Consider the following 21,754-nt stretch of genomic DNA (forward strand, 5'->3'; position numbering starts at 1 on the left):
CTCACGTACACACTTTAAATAGGAACAGGTGAAACAGAGCAGTAACGTCCATACAGCTCTACTTGTTTGAAATGTAACCTTTATTTAACTAGGGCAAGTCAGTTAAGAACAAATTCTTATTTACAATGACGGCCAAACCCAGGACGACGCTTTGGCCAATTATGGGACTCCCAATTACGGCCCGGATGTGACGCAGCCAGGATTCGAACCAGATACCGCAGTGACGCCTCAATCACTGAGATGCAGTGTCTTTAAAAAAAAAAAAAAAAATCAGCAATATACACACACTTCTCCATAATGACAAAGCGAGAACGGGGTTTGAGAAGTGCCCTCCGTACTTTGACTTGGATGAGTCCAAAGGCGTACTCCGTTTGTTCGTGTTTTGAATGAAATGTTGCCTGTTCACATCTCAAATGTTGCCCGACTACAATATTTTCATCTCGATATGTTAATAAATACATGCTGTGTTTAATTTTGGCAAGTTTACCACCTGCCTACAATACCGTAGATCACAAGCCCATAATAAGTCAATAGGGCTAGCTGGCTAGCTACTAGTACTGGTAGGGCTAACTGGCTAGTACTGTTAGGGCTAACTGGCTAGCTACTAGTACTGGTAGGGCTAACTGGCTAGTACTGTTAGGGCTAACTGGCTAGCTACTAGTACTGTTAGGGCTAACTGGTTAGTAATGTTAGGGCTAGCTGGCTAGCTACTAGTGCTGTTAGGGCTAACTGGCTAGCTTCTAGTACTGGTAGGGCTAACTGGTTAGTAATGTTAGGGCTAACTGGCTAGTACTGTTAGGGCTAACTGGCTAGCTACTAGTACTGTTAGGGCTAACTGGCTAGCTACTAGTACTGTTAGGGCTAGCTACTAGTACTGTTAGGGCTAACTGGCTAGCTACTAGTGCTGTTAGGGCTAACTGGCTAGCTACTAGTGCTGTTAGGGATAACTGGCTAGCTACTAGTACTGTTAGGGCTAGCTGGCTAGCTACTAGTGCTGTTAGGGCTAACTGGCTAGCTACTAGTACTGTTAGGGCTAGCTACTAGTACTGTTAGGGCTAGCTGGCTAGCTACTAGTACTGTTAGGGCTAGCTGGCTAGCTACTAGTACTGTTAGGGCTAACTGGCTAGCTACTAGTACTGTTAGGGCTAGCTACTAGTACTGTTAGGGCTAGCTACTAGTACTGTTAGGGCTAGCTACTAGTACTGTTAGGGCTAGCTACTAGTACTGTTAGGGCTAGCTGGCTAGTACTGTTAGGGCTAGCTGGCTAGTACTGTTAGGGCTAGCTGGCTAGTACTGTTAGGGCTAGCTGGCTAGTACTGTTAGGGCTAGCTGGCTAGTACTGTTAGGGCTAGCTGGCTAGTACTGTTAGGGCTAGCTGGCTAGTACTGTTAGGGCTAGCTGGCTAGTACTGTTAGGGCTAGCTGGCTAGTACTGTTAGGGCTAGCTGGCTAGTACTGTTAGGGCTGTCAGGGCTAGCTGGCTAGCTACTAGTACTGTTAGGGCTAACTGGCTAGCTACTAGTACTGTTAGGGCTAACTGGCTAGCTACTAGTACTGTTAGGGCTAACTGGCTAGCTACTAGTACTGTTAGGGCTAGCTGGCTAGCTACTAGTACTGTTAGGGCTAGCTACTAGTACTGTTAGGGCTAGCTACTAGTACTGTTAGGGCTAGCTACTAGTACTGTTAGGGCTAGCTACTAGTACTGTTAGGGCTAGCTGGCTAGTACTGTTAGGGCTAGCTGGCTAGCTACTAGTACTGTCAGGGCTAGCTGGCTAGCTACTAGTACTGTTAGGGCTAACTGGCTAGCTACTAGTACTGTTAGGGCTAACTGGCTAGCTACTAGTACTGTTAGGGCTAGCTGGCTAGTACTGTTAGGGCTAGCTGGCTAGCTACTAGTACTGTTAGGGCTAGCTGGCTAGTACTGTTAGGGCTAGCTGGCTAGTACTGTTAGGGCTAGCTACTAGTACTGTTAGCTATCCAGACAGCCACAACAAATTGTTAGCTAGCTACCCACAAAGAATTGACATAAAATTAGTTTTAGGTCATTTTTTTGTTGTTGCCTGATATAAACTAGCTGGTTAGCTACGTTATTACAATTCACAGATAGCTAGCTGAGAAGGTATGATGTAAAACAATTCCTTTGTGTATATCTAGTTAAGAGTCTCCTATTGTCCTATTGTCCTTGCTGTAAGACGGCTCCGTGAATGGGGGGGGGGGGGAGCTGCAGCGTGAGGTTAATACAGTAGTTGGAGAGATTCTCAAACGTTCTGTTTTTACGGATTCCTCTACGCACTCGGTCCTCCACCAGAACGTCCTGAAGACAACGTGGTTGGATAATGAATTTGGAGCGTGATGAGTGTGGAGCGCGGTAGTATGCATATTGAGGAAACACCCCCTAGGTTTCAGGAAATGGTAAATACAGGTTTTTTTAAATGCACAATTGTCCAACTTCACTGACCCCCCCCATCCAACCTTACATTACATTTACATTTAAGTCATTTAGCAGACGCTCTTATCCAGAGCGACTTACAAATCTTTAGGCCTACATCAGCACCACCTTGGCATAAAGTCCTACGGAGAGCCCTGATTTGTACATTTAAACATGTTTCTACTGAAGAGCAGCCAATTACCAAGTGTTCTACCGTTCCTCCTGAGGGGGTCGTCTGCCAACGTCATTATCAGGCTAAAAAAAAAAGGTGCCATTTGCATATGATTTGAGCGGTGACCTGGGGTCCGTCTCTCTCCAGACCTCCCATCACCCTCGTCTTCCTGTATGTCTCTCTACAGACCTCCCCTCACCCTCGTCTTTCTGTATGTCTCTCTACAGACCTCCCATCACCCTCGTCTTCCTGTATGTCTCTCTACAGACCTCCCCTCACCCTCGTCTTTCTGTATGTCTCTCTACAGACCTCCCCTCACCCTCGTCTTCCTGTATGTCTCTCTACAGACCTCCCCTAACCCTCGTCTTTCTGTATGTCTCTCTACAGACCTCCCCTAACCCTCGTCTTTCTGTATGTCTCTCTACAGACCTCCCCTCACCCTCGTCTTCCTGTATGTCTCTCTCCAGACCTCCCATCACCCTCGTCTTCCTGTATGTCTCCTCACCCTCGTCTTCCTGTATGTCTCTCTACAGACCTCCCATCACCCTCGTCTTCCTGTATGTCTCTCTCCAGACCTCCCATCACCCTCGTCTTCCTGTATGTCTCTCTCCAGACCACCCATCACCCTCGTCTTCCTGTATGTCTCTCCTCACCCTCGTCTTCCTGTATGTCTCTCTCCAGACCTCTCCTCACCCTCCTATTCCTCTGTCTCTCTCCAGACCCCCTCTCTCACTCTTTATTCCTGTATGTCTCTCTCCTCACTCTTTATTCCTGTATGTCTCTCCTCACTCTTTATTCCTGTGTCTCTCCTCACTCTTTATTCCTGTATGTCTCTCTCCTCACTCTTTATTCCTGTATGTCTCTCTCCTCACTCTTTATTCCTGTATGTCTCTCTCCTCACTCTTTATTCCTGTATGTCTCTCTCCTCACTCTTTATTCCTGTATGTCTCTCTCCTCACTCTTTATTCCTGTATGTCTCTCTCCTCACTCTTTATTCCTGTATGTCTCTCTCCTCACTCTTTATTCCTGTATGTCTCTCTCCTCACTCTTTTCCTGTATGTCTCTCCTCTCTTTATTCCTGTATGTCTCTCTCCTCACTTTTTATTCCTGTATGTCTCTCTCCTCACTCTTTATTCCTGTATGTCTCTCTCCTCACTCTTTATTCCTGTATGTCTCTCCTCACTCTTTATTCCTGTATGTCTCTCCTCACTCTTTATTCCTGTATGTCTCTCTCCTCACTCTTTATTCCTGTATGTCTCTCTCCTCACTCTTTATTCCTGTATGTCTCTCTCCTCACTCTTTATTCCTGTATGTCTCTCTCCTCACTCTTTATTCCTGTATGTCTCTCTCCTCACTCTTTATTCCTGTATGTCTCTCTCCTCACTCTTTATTCCTGTATGTCTCTCTCCTCACTCTTTATTCCTGTATGTCTCTCTCCTCACTCTTTATTCCTGTATGTCTCTCTCCTCACTCTTTATTCCTGTATGTCTCTCTCCTCACCCTCCTATTCCTGTATGTCTCTCCCCAGAGTTCCGGCCCGGGGAGCCATGGAAAGGTTACCCCAACATCGACCCTGAGACTGACCCTTTCGTGACCCCTGGTAGTGTCATCAACAACCTCTCCATCAACACCGTCCGCCACGTAGACCCCCTCCGAGACCTGCCAGGTAACACACCGTCCGCCACGTAGACCCCCTCCGAGACCTGCCAGGTAACACACCGTCCGCCACGTAGACCCCCTCAGAGACCTGCCAGGTAACACACCGTCCGCCACGTAGACCCCCTCCGAGACCTGCCAGGTAACACACCGTCCTCTATGTAGACCCCCTCAGAGACCTGCCAGGTAACACACCGTCCTCTATGTAGACCCCCTCAGAGACCTGCCAGGTAACAGGTAGACCCCCTCAGAGACCTGCCAGGTAACACACACCGTCCGCCACGTAGACCCCCTCAGAGACCTGCCAGGTAATACACACACCGTCCTCTACGTAGACCCCCTCAGAGACCTGCCAGGTAACAGGTAGACCCCCTCAGAGACCTGCCAGGTAACACACCGTCCTCTATGTAGACCCCCTCAGAGACCTGCCAGGTAACAGGTAGACCCCCTCAGAGACCTGCCAGGTAACACACACCATCTTCTATGTAGACCCCCTCAGAGACCTGCCAGGTAACACACACCGTCCACCACGTAGACCCCCTCAGAGACCTGCCAGGTAATACACACACCGTCCTCTACGTAGACCCCCTCAGAGACCTGCCAGGTAACAGGTAGACCCTCTCAGAGACCTGCCAGGTAACAGGTAGACCCCCCTCAGAGACCTGCCAGGTAACAGGTAGACCCCCCTCAGAGACCTGCCAGGTAACAGGTAGACCCCCTCAGAGACCTGCCAGGTAACAGGTAGACCCCCTCAGAGACCTGCCAGGTAACAGGTAGACTACATCACACAGTTCAGACCGGATCTGATTTATCTCTAGAGAAACTACAACTCCCTACTTCGTCACTACATCAAAAACCAGAAATAACTGAGATGTTTAATCTCTCAGCGCTATTGATTATCCCTGATGATTTGTACGTCTACAGCTGAAGCTTGTTGTCAGGTCAACTCACCCAGTCTGAAAAGGACTGTCCTCAGGCTGGTGGACGAGCTTCCTTTCATCCCTGCTGTTGTTGTTGTCTATTGTTCTGTCCAGTGTTAACTGTGTTTCACTGAACCCTCTCTCTCTCTCTCCTCTCTCTCTCTTTTCTCTCTCCTTTCTCTCTTCTCTCTCTCTCTCTTTTCTCTCTCCTTTCTCTCCTCTCTCTCTCTCTCTCTCTCTCTCTCTCTAGGACCATCCTCATCTCTGAACACCACGATGCCTTCTAACAGTGCCTGGTCATCTAGTCGTGCCTCCAGCCACAGTGGTTCACTCACCAGTACGACACAAAGCATTACAGGTAGGTCTAACCCCCCCCCCCCCCCCCCCCAAAGCATTACAGGTAGGTCCCCCCCCCCCCCCCCCCCCCCCAAAGCATTACAGGTAGGTCCCCCCCCCAAAGCATTACAGGTAGGTCCCCCCCCCAAAGCATTATAGGTAGGTAGGCCCCCCCCCAAAGCATTACAGGTAGCCCCCCCCCAAAGCATTACAGGTAGGCCCCCCCCCCAAAGCATTACAGGTGGGCCCCCCCCCAAAGCATTACAGGTAGGCCCCCCCCCCCCAAAGCATTACAGGTAGGGTCCCCCCCCAAAGCATTACAGGTAGGCCCCCCCCCCCCAAAGCATTACAGGTAGGCCCCCCCCCAAAGCATTACAGGTAGGCCCCCCCCAAAGCATTACAGGTAGCCCCCCCCCCCCCCCCCAAGCATTACAGGTAGGTCTAACCCCCCCCAAGCATTACAGGTAGGTCTAACCCCCCCCCCCCCCCCAAAGCATTACAGGTAGGTCTAAACCCCCCCCAAAGCATAACAGGTAGGTCTAACCCCCCCCTGCCCTCAGCTGGGACGATACATAGAACATGATTGTTGGTTGAAAAGGGTTTTGGTAATATGGCTGATACATCCATCACGCTGTTAATATGGCTGATACATCCATCACGCTGGTAATATGGCTGATACATCCATCACGCTGGTAATATGGCTGATACATCCATCACGCTGGTAATATGGCTGATACATCCATCACGCAGGTAATATGGCTGATACATCCATCACGCTGGTAATATGGCTGATACATCCATCACGCTGGTAATATGGCTGATACATCCATCACGCTGGTAATATGGCTGATACATCCATCACGCTGGTAATATGGCTGATACATCCATCACGCTGGTAATATGGCTGATACATCCATCACGCTGGTAATATGGCTGATACGTCCATCACGCTGGTAATATGGCTGATACGTCCATCACGCTGGTAATATGGCTGATACGTCCATCACGCTGGTAATATGGCTGATACGTCCCATCACGCTGGTAATATGGCTGATACGTCCATCACGCTGGTAATATGGCTGATACGTCCATCACGCTGGTAATATGGCTGATACGTCCATCACGCTGGTAATATGGCTGATACGTCCATCACGCTGGTAATATGGCTGATACGTCCATCACGCTGGTAATATGGCTGATACGTCCATCACGCTGGTAATATGGCTGATACGTCCATCACGCTGGTAATATGGCTGATACGTCCATCACGCTGGTAATATGGCTGATACATCCATCACGCTGGTAATATGGCTGATACATCCATCACGCTGGTAATATGGCTGATACATCCATCACGCTGGTAATATGGCTGATACATCCATCACGCTGGTAATATGGCTGATACATCCATCACGCTGGTAATATGGCTGATACATCCATCACGCTGGTAATATGGCTGATACATCCATCACGCTGGTAATATGGCTGATACATCCATCACGCTGGTAATATGGCTGATACATCCATCACGCTGGTAATATGGCTGATACATCCATCACGCTGGTAATATGGCTGATACATCCATCACGCTGGTAATATGGCTGATACATCCATCACGCTGGTAATATGGCTGATACATCCATCACGCTGGTAATATGGCTGATACATCCATCACGCTGGTAATATGGCTGATACATCCATCACGCTGGTAATATGGCTGATACATCCATCACGCTGGTAATATGGCTGATACAGCCATCACGCTGGTAATATGGCTGATACAGCCATCACGCTGGTAATATGGCTGATACAGCCATCACGCTGGTAATATGGCTGATACAGCCATCACGCTGGTAATATGGCTGATACAGCCATCACGCTGGTAATATGGCTGATACAGCCATCACGCTGGTAATATGGCTGATACAGCCATCACGCTGGTAATATGGCTGATACAGCCATCACGCTGGTAATATGGCTGATACATCCATCACGCTGGTAATATGGCTGATACATCCATCACGCTGGTAATATGGCTGATACATCCATCACGCTGGTAATATGGCTGATACATCCATCACGCTGGTAATATGGCTGATACATCCATCACGCTGGTAATATGGCTGATACATCCATCACACTGGAGGAGGAGTTTAAAGCACCATGTGGTAACTCCTCCTCCTACTGTCTTATGGATCGCTGTCTCTCTCTTTCCCCTCCCTCTCTCTCCTCTCTCTCCCTCTCTCTCCCTCTCTCTCCCTCTCTCTCCCTCCTCTCTCCCTCTCTCTCCCTCTCTCTCTCCCTCTCTCTCTCCCTCTCTCTCTCCCTCTCTCTCTCCCTCTCTCTCTCCCTCTCTCTCTCCCTCTCTCTCTCTCCTCTCTCTCTCTCTCTCTCTCTCTCTCTCTCTCTCTCTCTCTCTCTCTCCCCCCCCCTCCCCTCTCTCTCCCTCCCTCCCCCCTCCCTCCCTCCAGCCAGGTCCGGTGAGTCTAAATGGTCCCCAGGAGGGTGTAACTCGTCTCTGGCCCATGAGCTGTGGAAGGTTCCTCTGGCTCCTAAAGGTCTTTCAGCTCCTTCCCGCCCTCCTCCCGGTCTCACCAGCCACCCACAGAAACCACTTCCATCCTGGGGGGAAGCTCCTCTACGCTTGGGGGGCTGGGGGTCCTCTGACTCCAGATACACACCTGGTGAGACTGCCTTTTAACAAGGGAAGGGGGGCTGGGGGTCCTCTGACTCCAGATACACACCTGGTGAGACTGCCTTTTAACAAGGGGGGGGGGGGGGGGCTCCTCTGACTCCAGATACACACCTGGTGAGGCTGCCTTTTAACAAGGGGGGGGGGGGCTGGGGGTCCTCTGACTCCAGATACACACCTGGTGAGACTGCCTTTTAACAAGGGGGGGGGCTGGGGGTCCTCTGACTCCAGATACACACCTGGTGAGACTGCCTTTTAACAAGGGGGGGGGGGGCTGGGGGTCCTCTGACTCCAGATACACACCTGGTGAGGCTGCCTTTTAACAAGGGGGGGGGCTGGGGGTCCTCTGACTCCAGATACACACCTGGTGAGACTGCCTTTTAACAAGGGGGGGGGGGCTGGGGGTCCTCTGACTCCAGATACACACCTGGTGAGACTGCCTTTTAACAAGGGAGGGGGGGGGGGGGGGGGGCTGGGGGTCCTCTGACTCCAGATACACACCTGGTGAGACTGCCTTTTAACAAGGGAAGGGGGGGGGGTCCTCTGACTCCAGATACACACCTGGTGAGACTGCCTTTTAACAAGGGAAGGGGGGGGGGTCCTCTGACTCCAGATACACACCTGGTGAGACTGCCTTTTAACAAGGGAAGGGGGGGGGGGGGTCCTCTGACTCCAGATACACACCTGGTGAGACTGCCTTTTAACAAGGGAAGGGGGGGGGGGGTCCTCTGACTCCAGATACACACCTGGTGAGACTGCCTTTTAACAAGGGAAGGGGGGGGGTCCTCTGACTCCAGATACACACCTGGTGAGGCTGCCTTTTAACAAGGGAAGAGGGGGGGCTGGGGGTCCTCTGACTCCAGATACACACCTGGTGAGGCTGCCTTTTAACAAGGGAAGGGGGGGGGGGGGTCCTCTGACTCCAGATACACACCTGGTGAGGCTGCCTTTTAACAAGGGAAGGGGGGGGGGGTCCTCTGACTCCAGATACACACCTGGTGAGGCTGCCTTTTAACAAGGGAAGGGGGGGGTCCTCTGACTCCAGATACACACCTGGTGAGACTGCCTTTTAACAAGGGAAGGGGGGGGGGGTCCTCTGACTCCAGATACACACCTGGTGAGACTGCCTTTTAACAAGGGAAGGGGGGCTGGGGTCCTCTGACTCCAGATACACACCTGGTGAGGCTGCCTTTTAACAAGGGAAGGGTGTGGGGGGGCTGGGGGTCCTCTGACTCCAGATACACACCTGGTGAGACTGCCTTTTAACAAGGGAAGGGGGGGGGGGTCCTCTGACTCCAGATACACACCTGGTGAGGCTGCCTTTTAACAAGGGAAGGGGGGGGGGTGTGTGTAACTGTACTGGAAGACCAGAAGTCCACAACAACAGTAAACAAACAAACATTTGACCGACTGGGGAAATTTTTTTTGTTCGTCCTTAACAAGGTCATATGCTGTTTTCAAGGGGGTTTAGGGTTAAGGTTAGGTTTAGGGTTAAGGTTAGGTTTAGGGGTTAGGTTTAGGGTTTAGGTTAGGTTTAGGGTTTAGGTTAGGTTTAGGGTTTAGGTTTAGGGTTTAGGTTAGGTTTAGGGTTAAGGTTAGGTTTAGGGTTGAGGTTAGGTTTAGGGTTGAGGTTAGGTTTAGGGTTGAGGTTAGGTTTAGGGTTGAGGTTAGGTTTAGGGTTGAGGTTTAGGGTTGAGGTTAGGTTTAGGGTTGAGGTTAGGTTTAGGGTTGAGGTTAGGTTTAGGGTTGAGGTTAGGTTTAGGGGTTGAGGTTAGGTTTAGGGTTGAGGTTAGGTTTAGGGTTGAGGTCAAGGTTTAGGGTTGAGGTTTAGGGTTGAGGTTAGGTTTAGGGTTGAGGTTAGGTTTAGGGTTGAGGTTAGGTTTAGGGTTGAGGTTAGGTTTAGGGTTGAGGTCAAGGTTTGGGGTTGAGGTCAAGGTTTGGGGTTGAGGTCAAGGTTTGGGGTTGAGGTCAAGGTTTGGGGTTGAGGTCAGGGTTTGGGGTTGAGGTCAGGGTTTGGGGTTGAGGTCAGGGTTTGGGGTTGAGGTCAGGGTTTGGGGTTGAGGTCAGGGTTGGGGTTGAGGTCAGGGGTTGGGGTTGAGGTCAGGGGTTTAGGGTTGAGGTCAGGGGTTTAGGGTTGAGGTCAGGGGTTTAGGGTTGAGGTCAGGGGTTTAGGGTTGAGGTTAGGGGTTTAGGGTTGAGGTTAGGGGTTTAGGGTTGAGGTTAGGGGTTTAGGGTTGAGGTTAGGGGTTTAGGGTTGAGGTTAAGGGTTTAGGGTTGTTAAGGGTTTAGGGTTGTTAAGGGTTTAGGGTTGTTAAGGGTTTAGGGTTGTTAAGGGTTTAGGGTTGAGGTTTAGGGTTGAGGTTTAGGGTTGAGGTTAAGGGTTGAGGTTGAGGGTTGAGGTTGAGGGGTTGAGGTTGAGGGTTGAGGTTGAGGGTTGAGGTTGAGGTTTAGGGTTGAGGTTGAGGTTTAGGGTTGAGGTTTAGGGTTGAGGTTTAGGGTTGAGGTTTAGGGTTGAGGTTTAGGGTTGAGGTTTAAGGTTTGAGGTTGAGGTTAAGGGTTGAGGTTGAGGTTAAGGGTTGAGGTTAAGGCTTGAGGTTAAGGCTTGAGGTTAAGGCTTGAGGTTAAGGGTTGAGGTTGAGGTTGAGGGTTGAGGTTGAGGGTTGAGGTTGAGGTTGAGGGTTGAGGGTTGAGGTTGAGGGTTCAGGTTGAGGTTTAGGGTTGAGGTTGAGGTTTAGGGTTGAGGTTTAGGGTTGAGGTTGAGGTTTAGGGTTGAGGTTTAGGGTTGAGGTTGAGGTTTAGGGTTGAGGTTTAGGTTGAGGTTGAGGTTTAGGTTAGGGTTGAGGTTTAGGGTTGAGGTTTAGGGTTGAGGTTTAGGGTTGAGGTTTAGGGTTGAGGTTGAGGTTTAGGGTTGAGGTTTAGGGTTGAGGTTTAGGGTTGAGGTTTAGGGTTGAGGTTTAGGGTTGAGGTTGAGGTTTAGGGTTGAGGTTGAGGTTTAGGGTTGAGGTTGAGGTTTAGGGTTGAGGTTTAGGGTTTAGGGTTTAGGGTTGAGGTTTAGGGTTGAGGTTTAGGGTTGAGGTTTAGGGTTGAGGTTGAGGGTTGAGGTTGAGGGTTGAGGTTTAAGGTTGAGGTTGAGGTTTAGGGTTAAGGGTTGAGGTTGAGGGTTGAGGTTGAGGGTTGAGGTTGAGGGTTGAGGTTGAGGGTTGAGGGTTGAGGTTGAGGGTTGAGGTTGAGGGTTGAGGTTGAGGGTTGAGGTTTAGGGTTCAGGTTGAGGTTTAGGGTTGAGGTTGAGGTTTAGGGTTGAGGTTTAGGGTTGAGGTTGAGGTTGAGGTTTAGGGTTGAGGTTGAGGTTTAGGGTTGAGGTTGAGGTTTAGGGTTGAGGTTGAGGTTTAGGGTTGAGGTTTAAGGTTGAGGTTGAGGTTTAGGGTTGAGGTTAAGGTTGAGGGTTGAGGTTGAGGGTTGAGGTTTAGGGTTCAGGTTGAGGTTTAGGGTTGAGGTTGAGGTTGAGGGTTGAGGTTTAGGGTTGAGGTTGAGGTTGAGGTTTAGGGTTGAGGTTGAGGTTTAGGGTTGAGGTTGAGGTTTAGGGTTGAGGTTGAGGTTTAGGGTTGAGGTTTAAGGTTGAGGTTGAGGTTTAGGGTTGAGGTTGAGGTTTAGGGTTGAGGTTGAGGTTTAGGGTTGAGGTTGAGGTTTAGGGTTGAGGTTGAGGTTTAGGGTTGAGGTTGAGGTTTAGGGTTGAGGTTGAGGTTTAGGGTTGAGGTTTAGGGTTGAGGTTTAGGGTTGAGGTTTAGGGTTGAGGTTTTAGGGTTGAGGTTTAGGGTTGAGGTTTAGGGTTGAGGTTTAGGGTTGAGGTTTAGGGTTGAGGTTTAGGGTTGAGGTTTAGGGTTGAGGTTTAGGGTTGAGGTTTAGGGTTGAGGTTTAGGGTTGAGGTTGAGGTTTAGGGTTGAGGTTTAGGGTTGAGGTTTAGGGTTTAGGGTTGAGGTTTAGGGTTGAGGTTGAGGTTTAGGGTTGAGGTTTAGGGTTGAGGTTGAGGTTTAGGGTTGAGGTTTAGGGTTGAGGTTTAGGGTTGAGGTTGAGGTTTAGGGTTGAGGTTAAGGGTTGAGGTTGAGGTTTTGTAGGTTTAGGGTTGAGGTTAGGTTTAGGGTTGAGGTTAGGTTTAGGGTTGAGGTTAGGTTTAGGGTTGAGGTTAGGTTTAGGGTTGAGGTTAGGTTTAGGGTTAAGGTTTAGGGACAACAGGATTTTGAATGGGACTGAATTTTGTGTCCCCATAAGGTACAAGACTGTTTCAAATCAAATGTTATTGCAGGTTTGGGGAAATGCGTGTGTGTGTGTGTGTTGCCTAATTCACACTCGGGCCAAACTGAGCTGTGCTGGCCTGGTTTCACATCACTATACAGTACCTTAAAGTATTCAGACCCTTTGACTTTTCCCACAATTTGTTACGTTACAGCCTTATTCTAAAATGGATTAAATATTTTTCCCTCATCCAATCTATACACAATACCCCATAATGACACCACAATACCCCATAATGACATCACAATACCCCATAATGACACCACAATATCCCATAATGACATCACAATAGCCCATAATGACATCACAATAGCCCATAATGACATCACAATAGCCCATAATGACATCACAATACCCCATAATGACATCACAATACCCCATAATGACATCACAATACCCCATAATGACAGTGAAAACAGGTTTGTAGAAATTTTAGCAAAATGTATTACAAGTAAAAAAAACTGAAATACTTTATTTCCATAAGTATTCAGACCCTTTGCTATGAGACTTGAAATTGAGCTCAGGTGTTTCCATTGATCATCCTTGAGATGTTTCTACAACTTGATTGGAGTCCACCTGTGGTAAATTCTATTGATTGGACATGATTTGGAAAGGCACACACCTGTCTATATAAGGTCCCACAGTTGACAGTGCATGTCAGTGCAAAAACCAAGCCATGAGGTCGAAGGAATTGTCCGTAGAGCTTAGAGACAGGATTGTGTCGGCACAGATCTGGGGAAGGATACCAAAACATTTCTGCAGCGTTGAAGGTCCCCAAGAACACAGTGACCTCCATCATTCTTAAATGGAAGAAGTTTGGAACCACCAAGACTCTTCCTAGAGCTGGCCGCCCGGCCAAACTGAGCATTCTGGGGAAAAGGGCCTTGGTCAGGGAGGTGACCAAGAACCTGATGGTCACTCTGACAGAGCTCCAGAGTTCCTCTTTGGAGATGGGAGAACCTTCCAGAAGGACAACTATCTCTGCAGCACTCCACCAATCAGGCCTTTTTTAATTATTTATTTCACTTTTATTTAACCAGGTAGGCCAGTTAAGAACAAGTTCTCATTTACAACTGCGACCTGGCCAAGATAAAGCAAAGCAGTTCGACACATACAACAACACAGTTACACATGGAGTAAAACAAACATACAGTCAATAACACAATAGAAAAGTCTATATACAATGTGAGCAAATGTAGTAAGATTAGGGCGGTAAGGCAATAAATAGGCCATAGTGGTGAAGTAATTACAATTTAGCAATTAAACACTGGAGTGATAGATGAGCAGAAGATGAATGTGCAAGTAGAGATACTGGGGTGCAAAGGAGCAATAAATAAATAAATACAGTATGGGGATGAGGTAGTTGGATGGGCTGTTTACAGATGGGCTGTGTACAGGTGCAGTGATCTGTGAGCTGCTCTGACAGCTGGTGTTTAAAGCTAGTGAGGGAGATATGAGTCTCCAGCTTCAGAGATTTTTGCAGTTTGTTCCAGTCATTGGCAGCAGAGACCTGGAAGGAAAGGTGGCCAAAGGAGGAATTGGCTTTGGGGGTGACCAGTGAGATATACCTGCTGGAGCGCGTGCTACGGGTGGGTGCTGCTATGGTGACCAGTGAGCTGAGATAAGGCGGGGCTTTACCTAGCAAGGACTTACAGATGACCCGGAGCCAGTGGGTTTGGCAACGATTATGAAGTGAAGGCCAGCCAACGAGAGCGCACAGGTCGCAGTGGTGGGTAGTATATGGGGCTTTGGTGACAAAACGGATGGCACTGTGATAGACTGCATCCAGCTTGTTGAGTAGGGTGTTGGAGGCTATTTTGTAAATGACATCGCCGAAGTCGAGGATCGGTAGGATGGTCAGTTTTACGAGGGTATGTTTGGCAGCATGAGTGAAGGATGCTTTGTTGCGAAATAGGAAGCCAATTCTAGATTTCACTTTGGATTGGAGATGATTGATGTGAGTCTGGAAGGAGAGTTTACAGTCTAACCAGACACCTAGGTATTTGTAGTTGTCCACATATTCTAAGTCAGAACCGTCCAGAGTAGTGATGCTGGACGGGCGGGCAGGTCGGTTGAAGAGCATGCATTTAGTTTTGCTTGTATTTAGGAGCAGTTGGAGGCCACGGAAGGAGAGTTGTATGGCATTGAAGCTCGTCTGGAGGATTGTTAACACGGTGTCCAAAGAAGGGCCAGAAGTGTACAGAATTGTGTCGTCTGCGTAGAGGTGGATCAGAGACTCACCAGCAGCAAGAGCGACATCATTGATATATACAGAGAAAAGAGTTGGCCTGAGAATTGAACCCTGTGGCACCCCCATAGAGACTGCCAGAGGTCCGGACAACAGGCCCTCCGATTTGACACACTGAACTCTATCAGAGAAGTAGTTGGTGAACCAGGCGAGGCAATCATTTGAGAAACCAAGGCTATTGAGTCTGCCAATAAGAATGTGGTGATTGACAGAGTCGAAAGCCTTGGCCAGGTCAATGAATATGGCAGCACATTATTGTTTCTTATCGATGGCGGTTATGATATCGTTTAGGACCTGGAGCGTGGCTGAGGTGCACCCATGACCAGCTCTGAAACCAGATTGCATAGCGGAGAAGGTACGGTGGGATTCGAAATGGTCGGTGATCTGCTTATTAACTTGGCTTTCGAAGACCTTAGAAAGGCAGGGTAGGATAGATATAGATCTGGAGCAGTTTGGGTCTAGAGTGTCCCCCCCTTTGAAGAGGGGGATGACCGCGGCAGCTTTCCAATCTTTGGGGATCTCAGACGATATGAAAGAGAGGTTGAACAGGCTAGTAATAGGGGTTGCAACAATTTCGGCAGATAATTTTAGAAAGAGGGTCCAGATTGTCTAGCCCTGCTGATTTGTTGGGGTCCAGATTTTGCCGCTCTTTCAGAACATCAGCTATCTGAATTTGGGTGAAGGAGAAATGGGGAAGGCTTGGACGAGTTGCTGTGGGGGGTGCAGTGCTGTTGACCGGGGTAGCCAGGTGGAAAGCATGGCCAGCCGTAGAAAAAAATATTATTGAAATTATGGTAGAGTGACCAGTGGGAAGCCACTCCTCAGTAAAAGGCACATGACAGCCCACTGTGAGTTTGCCAAAATGCACCTGAAGACTCTAAGACCATGAGAAACAAGATTCTCTGGTCTGATGAAACCAAGATTGAACTATTTGGCCTGAATGCTAAGCATCACATCTGGAGGAAACCTGGCACCATCCCTACGGTGAAGCATGGTGGTGGCAGCATCATGCTGTGGGGATGTTTTTCATCGGTTGGCAGGGACTGGGAGACTAGTCAGGATCGAGGGAAAGATGAACGGAGCAAAGTACAGAAAGATCCTTGATGAAAACCTGCTTCAGAGCGCTCCGCACCTCAGACTGGGGTGAAGGTTCACCTTCCAACAGGACACCGACCCTAAACACACAGCCAAGACAACACAGGAGTGGCTTCGGGACAAGTCTCTGAATGTCCAGGAGTGGCCCAGCCAGAGCCCGGACTTGAACCAGATCAAACATCTCTGGAGAGACCTGAAAATAGCTGTGCAGCGACGCTCCCCATCAAACCTGACAGAGCTTGAGAGGATCTGCAGAGAAGAATGGGAGAAACTCCCCAAATACAGGTGTGCCAAGCTTGTAGCGTCAAACCCAAGAAGACTCAAGGCTGTAATCACTGCCAAAGGTGCTTCAACAAAGTACTGAGTAAAGGGTCTGAATACTTATGTAAAATGTGATATTTCAGTTTTTATTTTGAATACATTTGCTATAATTTATGCTGTTTTGCTTGTCATTATGGGTATTGTGTTTATGGGGTATTGTGATGTCATTATGGGGTATTGTGTGTAGATTGAGGAGGGGACACACACAATTTTAATCAATTTTAGAATAAGGCTGTAACGTAACAAAATGTGGAAAAAGTCAAGGGGTCTGAATACTTTCCGAAGGCTCCTGTAGTTGCTGGAACCGTGTTATAAAGGAACATGGGAGAACAAACACCAGAGCCAGTAGGGTACGGATCGGCCCCAGAGAGCCGGTAGGGTACGGATTGGCCCCGGAGAGCCGGTAGGCTACCGGATTGGCCCCGGAGAGCCGGTAGGCTACCGGTAGGCTACCGGTAGGCTACCGGACTGGCCCCGGAGAGCCGGTAGGCTACCGGACTGGCCCCGGAGAGCCGGTAAGCTACCGGACTGGCCCCGGAGAGCCGGTAAGCTACCGGACTGGCCCCGGAGAGCCGGTAAGCTACCGGACTGGCCCCGGAGAGCCGGTAAGCTACCGGACTGGCCCCGGAGAGCCGGTAGGCTACCGGACTGGCCCCGGAGAGCCGGTAGGCTACCGGACTGGCCCCGGAGAGCCGGTAGGCTACCGGACTGGCCCCGGAGAGCCGGTAGGCTACCGGATTGGCCCCGGAGAGCCGGTAGGCTACCGACTGGCCCTGTCGTGGAAATGAAGTGTGTCTGGGTAATAATCGTCTGTTCTCGCAGGTTGTAGTTGGAGTGACGGTAGCAGCAGCTCAGGGAGAACCAACTGGCTCGTTCTCAAGAATCTCACAACTCAGGTAAAAAAACACACACCCATTCTCTCTCACTTATACACACACACTCACACACTCCGGCCTACTATCTACCATTGTTATAGGACTTGACCAGTGGGGACTTTGTCAGAAAATCTATTTTTTGCATAATTCAACATACTAGCTACAACAGCAAGTGTCATGAAACTGGGGGGAAAAATGGTTGGATACTTTCAGGAGGACTAGTGACTGGTTGGTTACTTTTAGGAGGACTACCAAGGGGCTAGTGACTGGTTGGTTACTTTTAGGAGGACTACCAAGGGGCTAGTGACTGGTTGGTTACTTTTAGGAGGACTACCAAGGGACTAGTGACTGGTTGGTTACTTTTAGGAGGACTAGTGACTGGTTGGTTACTTTTAGGAGGACTACCAAGGGACTAGTGACTGGTTGGCTACTTTTAGGAGGACTAGTGACTTTTTGGTTACTTTTAGGAGGACAACCAAGGGGCTAGTGACTGGTTGACTACTTTTAGGAGGACTAGTGACTGGTTGGCTACTTTTAGGAGGACTACCAAGGGGCTAGTGACTGGTTGGCTACTTTTAGGAGGATTACCAAGGGTCTAGTGACTGGTTGGCTACTTTTAGGAGGACTAGTGACTGGTTGGTTACTTTTAGGAGGACTAGTGACTGGTTGGTTACTTTTAGGAGGACTACCAAGGGACTAGTGACTGGTTGGCTACTTTTAGGAGGACTAGTGACTGGTTGGTTACTTTTAGGAGGACAACCAAGGGGCTAGTGACTGGTTGGCTACTTTTAGGAGGACTAGTGACTGGTTGGCTACTTTTAGGAGGACTACCAAGGGGCTAGTGACTGGTTGGCTACTTTTAGGAGGACTACCAAGGGGCTAGTGACTGGTTGGCTACTTTTAGGAGGACAACCAAGGGGCTAGTGACTGGTTGGCTACTTTTAGGAGGACTAGTGACTGGTTGCCTACTTTTAGGAGGACTAGTGACTGGTTGCCTACTTTTAGGAGGACTAGTGACTGGTTGGCTACTTTTAGGAGGACTAGTGACTGGTTGGCTACTTTTAGGAGGACCACCAAGGGGCTAGTGACTGGTTGGCTACTTTTAGGAGGACTAGTGACTGGTTGGCTACTTTTAGGAGGACTAGTGACTGGTTGGCTACTTTTAGGAGGACTAGTGACTGGTTGGCTACTTTTAGGAGGACTACCAAGGGGCTAGTGACTGGTTGGCTACTTTTAGGTGGACTAGTGACTGGTTTGCTACTTTTAGGTGGACTACCAAGGGGCTAGTGACTGGTTGGCTACTTTTAGGAGGACTACCAAGGGGCTAGTGACTGGTTGGCTACTTTTAGGAGGACTACCAAGGGGCTAGTGACTGGTTGGCTACTTTTAGGAGGACTACCAAGGGGCTAGTGACTGGTTGGCTACTTTTAGGAGGACTAGTGATTGGTTGGCTACTTTTAGGTGGACTAGTGACTGGTTGGCTACTTTTAGGTGGACTAGTGACTGGTTGGCTACTTTTAGGAAGACAACCAAGGGGTTAGTGTCTGGTTGGCTACTTTTAGGTGGACTACCAAGGGACTAGTGACTGGTTGGTTACTTTTAGGACGACTACCAAGGGGCTAGTGACTGGTTGGTTACTTTTAGGAGGACCACCAAGGGGCTAGTGACTGGTTGGCTACTTTTAGGAGGACTAGTGACTGGTTGCCTACTTTTAGGAGGACTAGTGACTGGTTGCCTACTTTTAGGAGGACTAGTGACTGGTTGGTTACTTTTAGGAGGACTAGTGACTGGTTGGTTACTTTTAGGAGGACTAGTGACTGGTTGGTTACTTTTAGGTGGACTAGTGACTGGTTGGCTACTTTTAGGTGGACTAGTGACTGGTTGGCTACTTTTAGGTGGACTAGTGACTGGTTGGCTACTTTTGGGAGGACTACCAAGGGGCTAGTGACTGGTTGGCTACTTTTAGGAGGACTACCAAGGGGCTAGTGACTGGTTGGTTACTTTTAGGAGGACTACCAAGGGGCTAGTGACTGGTTGGCTACTTTTAGGAGGACTACCAAGGGGCTAGTGACTGGTTGGCTACTTTTAGGAGGACTACCAAGGGGCTAGTGACTGGTTGGCTACTTTTAGGAGGACTACCAAGGGGCTAGTGACTGGTTGGCTACTTTTAGGAGGACTACCAAGGGGCTAGTGACTGGTTGGTTACTTTTAGGAGGACTACCAAGGGGCTAGTGGCTGGTTGGTTACTTTTAGGAGGACTACCAAGGGGCTAGTGACTGGTTGGCTACTTTTAGGAGGACTACCAAGGGGCTAGTGACTGGTTGGCTACTTTTAGGAGGACTACCAAGGGGCTAGTGACTGGTTTCTTCAAGGCTGTTACGTCCATCTCTTACCTCCTACTACTCTGTAGATTGACTGCTCTTCTCTGAGGACAATGTATGTTACTAACTGCTCTCCTCCTTTCCTCTCCTCCTTTCCTCTCCTCCTTTCCTCTCCTCCCTCCTGTCCTTCCTCTCCTCCCTTCCTCTCCTCCCTCCTGTCCTCCCTTCCTCCTCCCTTCCTCTCCTCCCTCCTCTCCTCCCTTCCTCTCCTCCCTCCTGTCCTCTCCTCCCTCCTGTCCTCTCCTCCCTCCTGTCCTCTCCTCCCTCCTGTCCTCTCCTCCCTCCTGTCCTCTCCTCCCTCCTGTCCTCTCCTCCCTCCCCTCCCTCTCCTCCCTCCTGTCCTCCCCTCCCTCCCCTCCCTCTCCTCCCTCCTGTCCTCTCCTCCCTCCTGTCCTCTCCTCCCTCCCTCTCCTCCCTCCCTCCCTCCTGTCCTCTCCAGATGGATGGTTCTACTCTGAGGACTCTCTGTATGCAGCACGGTCCTCTGATTACATTCCACCTCAACCTGCCGCACGGCAATGCTGTGGTATGTTACAGCTCCAAGGACGAGGCGGCCAAGGCACAGAAGAGTCTGCACATGTAAGACAATTATACACACACACACACACACACACACACACACACACACACACGCGCAACTCCCTCCTCCTATTCGTCCCCCTCTCTCTCCTATTCATCCCTCTCTCTCTCTCCTCTTCGTCCCCCTCTCTCCTCTCTCCTCTCTCTCTCTCTCTCTTCGTCCCTCTCTTCTTTCTCCTCTTGACCCCTCTCTCTCTCTTCATCCCCCTCTCTCTTCTCTTTCCTCTTCGTCCCCCTCTCTCTCTCCTCTTCGTCCCCCTCTCTCTTCTCTCTCTCTCTCTCTCTCTCTCTCCTCTTCGTCCCCCTCTCTCTTCTCTCTCTCTCTCTCTCTCTCTCTCTCTCTCTCTCTCCTCTTCGTCCCCCTCTCTCTTCTCTCTCTCTCTCTCCTCTTCGTCCCCCTCTCTCTTCTCTCTCTCTCTCTCTCTCTCTCTCTCTCTCTCTCTCTCTCTCTCCTCTTCGTCCCCCTCTCTTCTCTCTCTCTCTCTCTCTCCTCTTCACCCCTCTCTCTTCTCTCTCTCCTCAGGTGTGTACTAGGGAACACTACCATCCTGGCTGAGTTTGCCAGTGAGGAGGAAATCAACCGTTTCTTTGCACAAGGTCAGTCATTGGCTGCTGCCTCCCCGGGCTGGCAGGCCATTGGCTCCTCTCAGAGCCGAATGGGCGGAGCCTTGGAGGGTTCCCACCCCTTCCCCAGCCGCGCCCCGGAGCCCAGTCAATGGAACGTCAGCGACCTCCACAGCTCCTCCCTTTGGGGCGGGTTGAACTATTCCACTAGCCTATGGGGCGCCAGCGAGGGCGGGAGGATCAACAGCCCTTCTCCAATCAGCTCCTTCCTCCCCGTGGATCACCTGACAGGGGGCGGGGACTCCATGTAAAAGCCCGCCTCAGTCGAACGCTGGACAGCGTGACGACAGACGGAATAGTCTAGAATCGTTACCGCCACCGTCTCAAACACAAAGAAAAAAAAAAGTCAAAGACCAAAAAAAAAGACGGTAAATAATACGTCACTAGTTGGTCTCCTTCTCACTTACAAATATACAGGAGGGGGGGGGTCACCCTGTGGAAAATACATACAGGAGGGGGGGGTCACCCTGTGGAAAATACATACAGGAGGGGGGGGTCACCCTGTGGAAAATACATACAGGAAGGGGGGGGGGGGGTCACCCTGTGGAAAATACATACAGGGGGGGGGGGGGGGGGGTCACCCTGTGGAAAATACATACAGGAGGGGGGGGTCACCCTGTGGAAAATACATACAGGAGGGGGGGGGGGTCACCCTGTGGAAAATACATACAGGAGGGGGGGGGGGGTCACCCTGTGGAAAATACATACAGGAGGGGGGGGGTCACCCTGTGGAAAATACATACAGGAGGGGGGGGGGTCACCCTGTGGAAAATACATACAGGAGGGGGGGGTCACCCTGTGGAAAATACATACAGGAGGGGGGGGGGGTCACCCTGTGGAAAATACATACAGGAGGGGGGGGGGGTCACCCTGTGGAAAATACATACAGGAGGGGGGGGGTCACCCTGTGGAAAATACATACAGGAGGGGGGGGGGGGGTCACCCTGTGGAAAATACGTACAGGAGGGGGGGGGGTCACCCTGTGGAAAATACATACAGGAGGGGGGGGGGTCACCCTGTGGAAAATACGTACAGGAAGTGGGGGGGGTCACCCTGTGGAAAATACGTACAGGAAGTGGGGGGGGGTCACCCAGTGGAAAATACGTACAGGAAGTGGGGGGGGTCACCCAGTGGAGGT

At 50.0% G+C, this 21,754-nt stretch overlaps 1 protein-coding gene across 1 annotated transcript in view; it reads left to right on the forward strand.

Annotated features, from left to right (window-relative positions):
- LOC115189756 (trinucleotide repeat-containing gene 6A protein-like) overlaps positions 1-20,961 on the forward strand; it is a 46,046-nt gene extending 25,085 nt beyond the window's left edge. The window contains exons 15-20 of the mRNA XM_029748279.1: positions 4,128-4,265; positions 5,426-5,533; positions 7,983-8,195; positions 16,980-17,053; positions 19,853-19,992; positions 20,516-20,961. Of these exons, the coding sequence (XP_029604139.1) occupies positions 4,128-4,265; positions 5,426-5,533; positions 7,983-8,195; positions 16,980-17,053; positions 19,853-19,992; positions 20,516-20,867 (1,025 nt within the window). The 3' untranslated portion in view covers positions 20,868-20,961. The remainder of the gene's footprint in view (positions 1-4,127; positions 4,266-5,425; positions 5,534-7,982; positions 8,196-16,979; positions 17,054-19,852; positions 19,993-20,515) is intronic.
- Positions 20,962-21,754: the final 793 nt, after the last annotated feature.

Source organism: Salmo trutta, unplaced genomic scaffold (genome assembly GCF_901001165.1).
Source record: "Salmo trutta unplaced genomic scaffold, fSalTru1.1, whole genome shotgun sequence".
Taxonomy (NCBI): Eukaryota; Metazoa; Chordata; class Actinopteri; order Salmoniformes; family Salmonidae; genus Salmo; species Salmo trutta.